This window comes from Astyanax mexicanus, chromosome 14 (genome assembly GCF_023375975.1).
Source record: "Astyanax mexicanus isolate ESR-SI-001 chromosome 14, AstMex3_surface, whole genome shotgun sequence".
In the NCBI taxonomy this organism is placed as follows: Eukaryota; Metazoa; Chordata; class Actinopteri; order Characiformes; family Acestrorhamphidae; genus Astyanax; species Astyanax mexicanus.
The window spans coordinates 32901243-32913372 of record NC_064421.1 but is presented as its reverse complement, the minus strand read 5'-3'; the positions used below and the strand labels follow the sequence as shown (position 1 = coordinate 32913372).

General features: G+C 38.4%; 1 protein-coding gene and 1 long non-coding RNA gene across 3 annotated transcripts; one reads left to right on the top strand and one right to left on the bottom strand.

The window, feature by feature from the left end:
* Positions 1-322: 322 nt before the first annotated feature.
* LOC125781094 (uncharacterized) lies at positions 323-5350 on the bottom strand. Of its 2 annotated transcripts, XR_007424195.1 has the most exons (4): positions 5265-5350; positions 2777-2925; positions 2318-2405; positions 323-1130 (listed from the first exon to the last, which is right to left on the bottom strand). It is a non-coding gene; the product is annotated as an uncharacterized LOC125781094 (long non-coding RNA). The 2 variants fall into 2 exon arrangements; XR_007424194.1 differs by having other exon boundaries at positions 334-2405.
* Positions 5351-5378: 28 nt separating this feature from the next.
* zgc:65997 (SDR family oxidoreductase) lies at positions 5379-10889 on the top strand. The gene is made up of 3 exons (XM_007244580.4): positions 5379-5702; positions 6729-6906; positions 9659-10889. Exons 1-3 carry the CDS (start codon positions 5379-5381, stop codon positions 9943-9945), a joined length of 789 nt encoding a protein of 262 aa, XP_007244642.3. The 3' UTR covers positions 9946-10889.
* The last annotated feature ends 1241 nt before the right edge of the window (positions 10890-12130 follow it).

Sequence of the window (12130 nt, the reverse complement as noted above, 5' to 3'; positions counted from 1 at the left end):
GTCTATTTTCATGCTTGCACCTGTGCTGTTTGTATAACAAAGGAGTTTACTATTATATCTATGCCGAAGGGGGTGGTGGTCTGGACGTCTGGAAGTAAAGTGTGTCTTGGCAACAGAAAACACAGGACCCACAAACTGAAATTAACCTAGAAAACACTCAACACTCAGGCGTTCATTGCTATGTTGGCAACGCATGTGCTTTGCTATTTTGGCACAAACACAGGACTAGCAGAAGTGCACAAACTCAACTTTTACATCAACAATAAAAAGAATGAAAAAGAAAATCACATTTCTGTAAATGACCTGCTTGTGCACCTTCACAGCATGAATGAGCAGGTCAGTTTCCTCTGCTGAGTGATATTACTGTAGAATTTTCAGGGGGGGCACAAAAAAACATTTGTGCTTAGGGTACCGAATTGGCTAGCACTAGCTCTGATTGGACCACCCTATTGTGGTAGGGTTGCGTGAGGCCGTTATAGGCGTGAAGTGGCATTTATTATTCTTTTTATAAAGTTGTCACAGTATGGGTGGGGAGAAAAGAAAGCCTCCTTCAGTCTGAGGCACTAAATATCCGGTTTATCAGACGTAAAATGTGCCCATCATCACTGTCACAAAGACCTCGCACCAAACCTTCACATGAGTCACTATTGGTGATGTTTAGGGAATGTGACAAGACCCAACAAAAGTGTCATACATGTAAGCTCTGAGGTCCTAACTCTAGAAAAATCTAGAAAAAGTGCGATGATAGACGACTTCCAGTCCTCCAGAAACAGACAGATTTTCTGAATCAGTTTCTCTGATTTTGTTATTTATAGGTATATGTTTGAGTAAAATTAACATTGTTGTTTATTCAAAATATAAATATCGTCATTTAGAGCATTTATTTGCAGAAAATGAGAAATGGCTGAAATAACAAAAAAGAGGCAGAGCTTTCAGACCTAAAATAATGCAAATAAAACAAGTTCACAAACATAAAGTTTAAAAAGTCCAGAAATCAACATTTGGTGGAATAACCCTGGTTTTTAATCACAGTTTTCATGCATCTTGGGCTGTTCTCCTCTACCAGTCACTGCCACTCCTGGTGCAAAGCAGTTTAGCTTGATTTGGTGGCTTTGATCATCCATCTTCCTCTTGATTATATTCCAGAGGTTTTCAATTTGGTAAAAGCAAAAAGAAAACATGATCAATTGGTCTCTTTCTTTTCCAGAGCTGTATATATACAGTATGTATTTTGCTATTTGTATTGTAAGTATGTCCCTATAGACTCTGAAGATATTTTACATTATTGCTTTATTGTGCTATTTATAGAGCATTAGATTGTAGAAGATCTACTTTTAGAATACATTTATATATGTCATCCTTTGATTACCTATTTTTTCAAACATTAAAGATATTTATTTTCCACTGTTCAGATTAGTGACTGTGCACACAGTCTATGGTTCAGACAGCAGACCAGAGTAGCAGCAGCACCACCAAGTGGTTCATGGTTTTAGAATTGACTCATCAGTGTAGTCAGTTTTGTATTTTCAACAATGCGTCTTCAGTAGTAAGGTCACCAGTGCCAGGAGCATCCCTCACTACCTTTAAGAAACTCATGAAGACAAAGAGATCTTTAAATAGTACTCACTCACCTAACACCTCTAATAAACTAACCACTTCTAACCTCATTTCCTGCTCTGTTTCACTATTTCCCCTTGGCCTTCTTTCGGCCCTGTCAAAAATGACTGAAGACAGGTGGAGCAGGGATATTGAGCAGCCTTTGCCATCTCCAAGGCTATGCTCACATTACAAGCCACATTGCCCAAATCCGAATGTTTGCTCAGAACGAATTTGTCTGTCTTAACGGTTCACATTCACAAATGTAGCTGACCTGTATCTGTGTGTAATGTGAACGAATCTGTCCCTAAAACACCTCACATGCGCACATTGGTACGTATATCAATGTCGCCTTCTTTACTAAAAACAAAAAACATCTTTTTTAAGAGATGACTCGTAGCTTTGCAAAGGGAAATAAATGCATTATCAGCTAATTAGTGGAGAATCTTTTGCTCAAGTGGAGAGTAAACTGTACAAAAAAAGTAAAAAGAGTAAAAAGTACATGCTCGGGTTGAAGAGGTGAAAAAAGGCCAGGTGGCTTGCTTTTGCTGTTTTTACAGCTATAGCTGCACAGCTGCACTAAGAGTTGTGTGGGTACGAGAGAGAAGATTTGAGTCACTTCAGCCTGAACATGTGAACATAGCCAAAGTCACCTGTGCACAACATTGTGAACAGAGTTAGTGAGTTAGGCTGTCTGTGGTATCATTACAAGTGTCATTACTCTGATTGGTGAAAGGAGCAGGGTTTGCTTGCTTTGCCAGATCTCCATCTTTTCCAGTGGCAGTGGGTGCCATTGTCGGGTGCCAAATCTGTAAAAAAAAAAAAAAAAAAACATACATCAAAACACACTGCTACGTCAACACCAGGAAGCTTTTTCACTCCATCCAGCTGCTAGCCTTCTTTGACCACCAAGGAAAGTTTTTTAGGCATTTTTGTTGGGTATCCTGGCTCTGTGCATAATTACAGAGTTTTGAAGAACAGCCCCTTGTATAAAGAGGCATTATGCCCACCTGCAGGAAGATGCATCTATGGGCATGGGGGCATCAGTGTTACCCTCAAACTCTTGACCCCTTACTGAGAGCTTATAAAGAGCCCTGTACAAGTGGAGATCGCCGGTTCGATCCTGTTCATTTTAACAGCAAGCTCTCTCGGGTCCGGTGTGTCATTAGGGGTAGCTCACCGGTTCAAATTCTTTTCATGTAGCTTGCCATCAGCTGCCAGAGCCCCAAGAGAGCACAATTGGCCTTGCTCTCTTTAGGTGGGTAGATGGCGCTCTCTCCCTCATCACTCCAAGGGGTGATGTCGCTCAGCACAAGGCGAACTTGTGAACTAATCGAAAAGAAAAGATAATTAGAAGATGCATATGAGAACCTGGCTGCAGCTGTCTCTGCACCATAGACCACCATACCAGCTCTTCTTCACCAGCATGAATATGTTTAGAGTTGTTATAGTGTTTACATTTACAATGTTCATGTTTTTTACAGTAATTAATACAGTTTTACATTTTTCTTTTACCATGTTTTAATATTTTGTGTATATTTTTACTTTTTTTTTGGATACTGTATTAGAATTAAATTTTCATTTTTTCAAATAGTCTTTAAACAGCTTGACATTTTTATGTAAAAAAAAAAAACACTCCCCACATCGAAGAAAACTGCAGTGAAGGTTAACATTGCTTTATATTTGCAATAATGTGTTAATTCAGAGTAAATATTTTTGACTGGTACCGTATATATTAATGTTGTGTAAATCCAGTAAGTCACATGAGATAAATAGTGTTGTTATAAAACAAAGTGATTGTGTAAGTGTCCTTCTCCCGCAAGATGGCAGTCACACACACTCCATCCCCATTCATTTTAACCGAGCGTATGTGTGTGTGTGTGTGTGTTACGGCCAGTGCCTGTATATAGAGAGCTTACCCACTTCCTATCTCCTTCATTATATAGGAAATGACTGTTCCACCGCTAGAGGGAGCCCGCAAGGAAGTGCTCTATGAATGGGGGTGAATGGAGCTAAACAGCTAAAACACAAATTAAAAATAGTAAAAAACTACTTATTCAGGATATTTCTTGAATTTTGGAAAGAAGAATGAAGTTATGTGTTACCTGTATTTTTTTTTTTCTACAGTAAACGGGTTTTATGCAGTAATGGTGCTAGGATTACTGCTAATAAGAGCTAACTAGTTGGTAAGCTATGCTGGAGGTCCAGAGAGAACAGTGAATTTAGAAGCTTTAGAAGTTTTAAAAGTGGTGTTGACATGTTTTCCTTCTGATTTGGCAGGTCTCGCTGCTGGGTGGTGGTGTAAGTTAAGAAAAGCGGAGCTAAGTAAACAAAACTGTAATTCTTAAAAAAAATGTTTCTTTTAAAGTCAAACAAGTGTAAATCTAAAGAGATTAAAGTACACTGAGTAAAGTGCTTTTATTTGTTTACAGTAAGCATAGATTTACAGATTGTCACTAAGGCTGGGTGCAGCAGCATTAGCATTAGCATTACTAATGCCACCCATAGACTGTATATAGCTGGACAGAGCATCGTCTCTCAAAAGTGAAGCCACCACAGGTCGGGCGCCCCCTGCTGTTCGGCGGCAGAAAGCTGTGTAACTCCACCCATCCCCATAGGTTTCAATGGCAAAACAGACAACTTTCAATCACGTTTTTTTCCCATATACTGTAAGTCTACCTCCATTATTTAAATGCAACAGCTAGTGTAACCTCTGCTTATATTGTCAAATTTTTATATCCCCACAGAATTCGTTTTTTAAAACTTTATTCAGCTCTATTCAAAAAAGGTGTGGTTATTGTAAAAGGGCTGGTTATGGGCGGGACCAATAACAGACAGTCAGCTCCGCTCCGCCCCGCTCTGCAGTCTGTGACCACGATGCAGCCCTCAGGGGCGGGGTTATTTAAATGAGTAGGCTGTCTCTCCACAGTCTTTCTCCCTCCTCTGTTCTCTACTGCGCAGAATCGGGTGTCAGAATCGCCAAAATGGCGGAAGATTTTGACTTCATTTTCATTGAATGAATGGGAACGGCGACACGGCGTCCATCTTTTTTTACAGTCTCTGATGCCACTTGACAGCGCTACACTGAGGAACGCTGAGTAGAGTGTTCTGATAAGCCAAGGTGATATTAGCTAGCGGTTCGTCCCATGTATCTTGTTTCAACATGGTAAACACACAGACTACAGTCAGATATACTCACCTCTGAACAGCAAAAGAGCTAGCGCTTAGCACAGTTAGCGGATAATGTTAATGCTGCTCCAGCAGTGCTACCCGGGGTTAGCAGCAGACAACAGGCTGATAATACTCACCTCTAAACCGTAAAAGAGCTAATGCTTAGCCCAGTTAGTGGCTAATGCTAATACTGCTACTAACTAAACTGAAACTCTTTATTTTTTTATACTCCTTTTAAGTCGTTATTTTTAGATACTAAGTTGTTTTTTGAGAGTCATCGTTTTGAGATACTATCACAACATTTTAAGATAAATCATAATTTTTTAGATAGTGTTATTATTTTGAGATACTAACTAATTATTTGAAAATTGTCAGGAAAAAAAACATTTTAAGTAAACACATAGTATCTCAAAATAATGAGATAGATAGCAATTTACGAATTAATGTGAAAGAAGTGCTGATTTTGTTGTATTTTAAGTGGAGGAAATGGGAGTTACTAATTGTGAATCAAGCTCGCTGGGTGGCGCCCTCTGGTGGTGTGATAACCCGGTGGTGGAGGCTCTGGAGTGGGTGATCTCCTGGATCTCCTCGCTGTTGGAGGTTCTGGTGTAATGGCCGCTGTAGCGCTGGTGCAGGGGGCTAGCCGGGGGCTCGGGCTGGAGTTCTGCAGGCACCTCATGCAGCACAGAGCTCCTGCCGCGGTGATCGCCACCTGCAGAGACCCGGACACAGCTCCAGCCCTAGCCGCGCTTTCCGGCGAGTACCCAGACCGGCTGGCGGTGATGAGAGTGGACATAACCCGGGAGGAGCAGGTCCGGAGCGCCGCTGAGCGGCTCAGCTCCACCTTCCCCAAACTAGACCTGCTGATCAACTGCGCGGCGGTTCTTCACCCGTCCGGCAGAGGAGAGACCAGTCTACGAGACGTGTCTGCTCAGGTCCCACAACCAGTCTTCTCCATTACTCCCACAGACACCCAGACCCACTTACAGCTTCTATAAAACAGCTTTCATGGGTCATTGTCAGAGTACTGTACCTGTTTATCATCACTCTGATATCAAATAATTATTTAATGTTTTTTTTTTCATTATTTAATCTGCATTGTAGGTCAAAACTAAATAATAAGGAATTTAGTAAAGGAATTATTTAGTAAAAAGAAGTGTTAAAACCAAAATATGGTTTATATTTTAGATTCTCTTCATGTGCAGTTCCAAAGAGCTTCAAAAATGTATGATGAAACTGGCTCTCATCAGGACCACCCCAGAAAGAAAGAGCAAGAGTTACCTCTGTTGTACAGAGAAATATTTAGTGAAATTCATATATATAATTGCTGAACCATGAAAATAAAAGTCTGAAGGTTGTGATATCAATGATGTCAGATGTTTCATAAAGGCACTGAAGGATTTTTTACACATTCCAATAGCTTAATATTTTTATGAAAATAGCAAAAAGAATAATTAAAATGCCTTAATTTATAAAACACCTCTCCAAATCTATATGGAATATAGTAAATAAACAATAGTTATTAATCTCAGTTTTATTAATTCATCTTAACTCATTGGATTGAGCAGCGCTAAATGTCCGCACAACTTTGGAAATTGAATGTTTCATCTATTTGGCAATCACTACCAGGCCTCACTTGCACTCAATAATTTAAGGCATCTTACAATTTACATTCTGCTATCCCATGACTTTTGGCATGTCTGTATAATTAGGCGTGGATGATATGGCTAAAATTAACACAGGACACCATTAGGATCCTTCTTGCTCCATGCTGAAAAGTTTGACATGTTTTATTAGACGTGTTACGCACTACTTCTGTATGTTTAGCTCAATAAATATTGTCCTTTCTATGTTTTTTAATTGTTCATTTATTCCTGAAAAACGTTTATCTTTTTTGATGATAAGTGAATTTTACCTGTTTTTCATACTCTGCTTATATTTCTCATTGTGTCCATCTACAGGGGATCACTGCCACATTAGCCACCAACACGGTGGGCCCACTGTTGATGGCAAAGTACTTTTCCCCTTTACTGAAGAAGGGAACTGGAGCATTCGGTCAGCAGCCTGAAGATAAAGCAAAGCAACACAGCGGCGTCTTGGTGAACATGAGCGCCAGGGTTGGCTCAATAGGAGACAATGGTATGTGGTCTATCTTGTGTAGAGAGAGGCTTGGGATTTTCATAATTACCCTTAAATTTGGGTTAATTTATCTGATTTTGTTATTCCAATTTATTCCATTCATAGTAGTGTTGTCACAATACCAAAATTATGACTTTTGATCAAGGGCGTAGGAGCGGATTTGATATTGGGGGGGGGACACATCTGCTTATATGAATCAAAGCCCACCTTATAGTCTCTTAGAACAACATTTGTGGAGTTACCTTTAATCACAAATAAACCTTTCTTTTCTGTACTTCTGTTTATTATTAGTTACATCCAAGTACAGGTGACTTTACAACCTAAATATGTTACTCCACTTTAGATTTACTGTTGTTAGAAAAAAATATGCGTGCATATTTGAAAATAATAATAATAAAATAATAGATGTTATTATTATTATTATTATTATTATTATTATTATTATGTATTGGCGTGTCAATTCTGTTGTATATTTGTATATTTACATTTACGCCACCTTTTGTCGACTAAAAGTACTTATGATGGTGGTCTTTTACGTAAAAGAATGTAACCTTATGTTTCATAGAGATTTTTGGCAGATGTTAATATAAACGTTAGATGACCCAAACCTTCTGTTCTGAGCTTTTACTAAAGGACCAGATATATTCAATTAGTAAATCTAAGGGATTTTAACAGGTAAACTCAATAAATGAGTGTTTATTAGCTGATGAGCTGGATCCGGTGAAAACACAAAATTTCAGTGCAGTGATCAGGGAGAAGAAACTGCTTTAAACTACCAACATAAAGTATTGTACTGAAATATGCCTACTACACCCAGCTTCTAGCAAACTAGTTAAGCTAGCTAAAATATTTTTTAATTTTCCTTAATTTACAGTAATCCTGCAGTCATAGTCTACAAGTAACAATGACTATCACAAGCTCACAGTGGGTTTGATCTGTGGGTTTTGATTCGTTTATTTTTAACCAGCTATCAGAAATAGGCTCCGTTACCTTCTTTTAACGTCAGCTCGCTGCGCCCCGCTGCTAAATCTAAAAAAGAAAACTTTACAAATCCTTTACAGCGAGGGGGGGCTTCCCCACTCTCCTCCGCAAAACAAGCGAGCTGATTTTTGATTCTGTTTCTATTAAGAGGCGGGACTCTTTTCCTGAACCGGTTCCGTGATTGGCCCAAAGAGATTTCCCATTTACACAGCATTCTGTCTACTCATTAAAAACACACCTGAGCTGAGAGAAACGATTCGCTCCTGGCGACGCCCCTGTTCTTCTGCGGTATCATTTTTGGGGGGGGCAAATCCACCTGTTTCTGATATTGGGTGGGACATGTCCCCCCCCATCCCCCCCGGTTCCTACGCCTATGCTTTTGACTAAATGTCTGCCTAAATATCTCAATACCGATACTGAAACGATACCACGGCAAAAAATGGAATATCAGGAAAAGTAATGGAATCATTGATAATTAAACTTAGTATTTCATTTATTAATAAACAAAATCTTAATCTTAATATTATTTATAAAAAATATATTAACTATACTATTATGTCACAGCTACTGAGTTATTGAACATATCTGAGCATATCTCGCTGACCTATTTCAGGAGTGTTTTGGCCACCTTAGGGTTCCTAGCAAGGAATACATGTATGTCAATGTGCTATTCAATCAGTCAAATGTTTTTAGGACTATAGATAATGATTTTTTTTTTAAATAAATCTGCATGTCTGCCAAAAGTATGCTTTCCTAAGTTGGAGGTGTTGGCTCCTTCGGTTTGTACTGGTGTAAAGCATCTTTGCAGACAGGCTTTGATGACTGTCAGGACGTGTATGTAAAATAATTGAATCCTTGGCTTTGTGCATGTAGTTTTTCTACAAGCTGAGGACGGTCTGCAAAATTGCTCCTATTAGCAACCATGCTACACATTCTCTGCTCTTACTTTAAAACATGCTCATCATTTAGCACAAGTACTAAATAAATGGGGTCTTGTACCGTTTTTAATGACGAAGTATCAAGATACTTTTCTGGTATCGGTATATTGTGCAACACTAATTCATAGTCAGCCTAATGTTTTGGAGAACTGGTACGCTATTTAAAAACACACATAAAAACTAATCATATGCTTAAAATCTATGAGAGCAGAGTAAAACACTGCTCTCTAGTGGGAAGGGTTTGAACACAACACAATATGAAACACTGTCTGATGCCAGTCTTTGCATGCAAACTATTAATTTAAAACAATACCTTTTTAAGAATCAAGACAACATTGCGAAACAGAATATCACAATACTTAAATATATATAGGACAGGACACCAGTGCCAAGTTTGGACACTTCTTTTTTTTTTTTTTTTTTTTGTAATGTAAATGTATTATTGAAGAATATATATTAAAGCTATACTGGAACAAACATTGGAATTATTCTTTAAAAAAAGTGTTAAACCAGAATGTATTTTATACTTTAGATTTTTCCTTCATGCTATGAATCAGCACCAGCTCATTCCAAATCACCTCAAATCACCATCTCAGTTGATCAGGTTTAGGTCAGGGGACTGCGGAGGAAAAACACTTTTTTTTACGGTTTACTATGTAATTCCTTATGTGTTTCATTTCTTTTTTATATTAATCTACAATTTAAACAAAAAAATTAAATGAAGAAATAAAGAAAAACATTGAATGAACTGTTGACTGGTACAAAAGATGTATATTGATATTTTCTTGCATCACTACTAATTCTGCTGTCACCGTCTGTGTCTGTGTCTCCAGCTCTAGGAGGCTGGTACAGTTACAGGATGTCCAAAGCTGCTCTGAACATGGCCACCAGGAATCTGTCCATAGAACTGGGCCGCAGTCAGCCCAAAATAGTATGTGTGTCTCTGCACCCTGGAACAGTGAATACGGACCTCTCTCGCCCCTACCACAAGAATGTCCCCCAACACAAGCTGTTCAGCACACAGTATTCTGTGCAGTGCCTCATGGACATCATAGACAGCCTCAGTATGGATAAAAGCGGGAAGGCGTATGCCTGGGACGGCTCAGAGATTCCCTGGTAAAAGGGAATAGGAAGTTCTAGGTCATGATCTGGTGCTTACTCCAACAAATTGTGAAAGTTCGCACGGCACAGATGTAAATGATTTGGAAACACTTAGGAAAGAAAAAAATTAAAGGTCTGATTCCATAGTTTCTTCATTCATTTTAATATTGTGGTCTTTAGTATGAATGAATGCCTTGTGAGCTGTTTTTTGTGATCTGGTGATCGGGTATAACGTTGTTTTATTCTGGTGGAGGAGTGGTGGGGGGAGAAACGATAAGATTTCGGCTCTTGCTAATGAATATTTATACATGCAGACATATTGTTTTACACTGATAACAGTCTGGCAATGTCATATGTTACTTTTCAACATGTGTGATACCCTGTTAGGTGCAGTTCAGCCACTGACCTTGTCTTAGAGTCTCTGTAAAACGCAAAATCCACAGGAGATGATATGTAAACCTATGTAAACACGGCCAAAAGAAAAAGTCGCCAACTGAATTTAAAGTAAATGATGTGGGGTTGCTGCAGTTGGTCAGGTCTAGGTTCAGCAACAGTATGTGCTGAAAGAAAGAGGTCAGCTGACTACCTGAATATACTGACTATAGACCAGGTTATTCCATCAGTGGATTTTTTTTTTCTTCTCTGATGACACGGACATATTCCAAGAGGACAATGCCAGGATTCATGGGGCTGGGAGCTCGTCGTTTTCACACATGGATTGGCCACCACAGAGTCCACACCTTAACCCCATTGAGATTCTTCTACTCTTATCAATGCAAGATCTTGGTGAAAAATTAATGCAACACTGAATTGAAATAAAATCGTGTGACCTTGCAGAAGCTTATTGAAACAGTGCCACAGATTTTGAGCCCCTGAAATTAGGAGGATGTGAAGAAAATGGTTGCAATTCCTAAACGTATATTTTTGTTCAACCCCTTGAATTAAAGCTAAAAGTCTACAGATTATTATTTTCTCATTTGCTTAATTTCAAATCCAGTGTGGTGTAATGCAGAGCCCAAATCATTAAGATTGCCGTCACTGTACAAACATTTTTGGGCCTATCTGTTAAAACTCTTGGAGTTGCGAATGTCATGTCATGTTGTCATGTTAACAGACTCTCAATTTCTGTATTCCACCATTTAACCAGCTTTCAGTGTGGGTTGTATCTATTCATAACAAAACATAAAACTCAAAAACAACCTACAACCTCCCAGAAGTGTTTAAATAAATACTGTTGGCAGTCATTTAATTACATGATTACTCCCACATACACCACACAATGAATAACTCTACAGGTAGAAACTGGTGTTCATGTTTTATTAATAGATTCTATAATAATTTCTCTGAATAAGCAGCTCTTTTGCCCAGTGTTTTTTTCTGGAGTGGACACTACTTTCATCTCATTTACATACACATTCATATCCACTAGATGGCCATGATGTACAGAGCAACCGCACACTCACATAAACACTAATGAAATATCACGTTTAAACAGTCAACTCCCCAGCCCAGAATGTTGTTTGATGGTTAAGATGTGTTTGTTGTATGAAGTTTGCTTCCTTTGTTTTACACTGGAGTTATAAGGATAATGTGCCCACCAGTTATACAAATATTAGTAGTCTATGGCTGTTTAGGAAGATAAGATGGTGGGCATAAATGTGGGTTTATTAAACAAAAGCAAGACAGAAAGCAAACACAGGTTGCGACATTAATCTCATAATGGTACGCCTTTATTATTGTAATATTACGACCTTATTCTCATTATATTACAAAGTTTCTTATTGTAATATTATGACTTTATTCTTGTAATATTACAACTTTTTTATACTAAAATTTTAATGTTACGAGAGTAAGGACGTAATATTACGACTTTAACCTCAAAGTAATTTTTTTTAAAAACACGAAACCAAATAAACAATACTGAGAAAATTTAACTAAACATAGCACAAAAAGTAAGGAAATTTGAGTTTGGTACATAATTTCTTTGTTTTTTAATGCTTCTTGGTAAAAAAAAAATCTTTGGAAGGCCTGTTAATTTCTCTGTATCTTCTCTGCCATTGCTCTGCCTCAGCTTGTTTTGCTGTTGCTATTGACACTTGATTTGAGCTTTTAGTTTCCCCTGATTGGCAGCACCTGTGAGCAGCTCTGCTGCTCATCCCACTAATGTATGTTCCTTACAAATGTAAATGTTATCAGGCTTTCCA

Coding starts and splice junctions, on each gene's coding strand:
- zgc:65997 (XM_007244580.4), top strand. CDS start 5,379: ATGGCCGCTGTAGCGCTGGTGCAGGGGGCTAGCCGGGGGCTCGGGCTG. Junction 5,703..6,728: donor TACGAGACGTGTCTGCTCAG/GTCCCACAACCA, acceptor GTCCATCTACAG/GGGATCACTGCCACATTAGC. Junction 6,907..9,658: donor TGGCTCAATAGGAGACAATG/GTATGTGGTCTA, acceptor CTGTGTCTCCAG/CTCTAGGAGGCTGGTACAGT.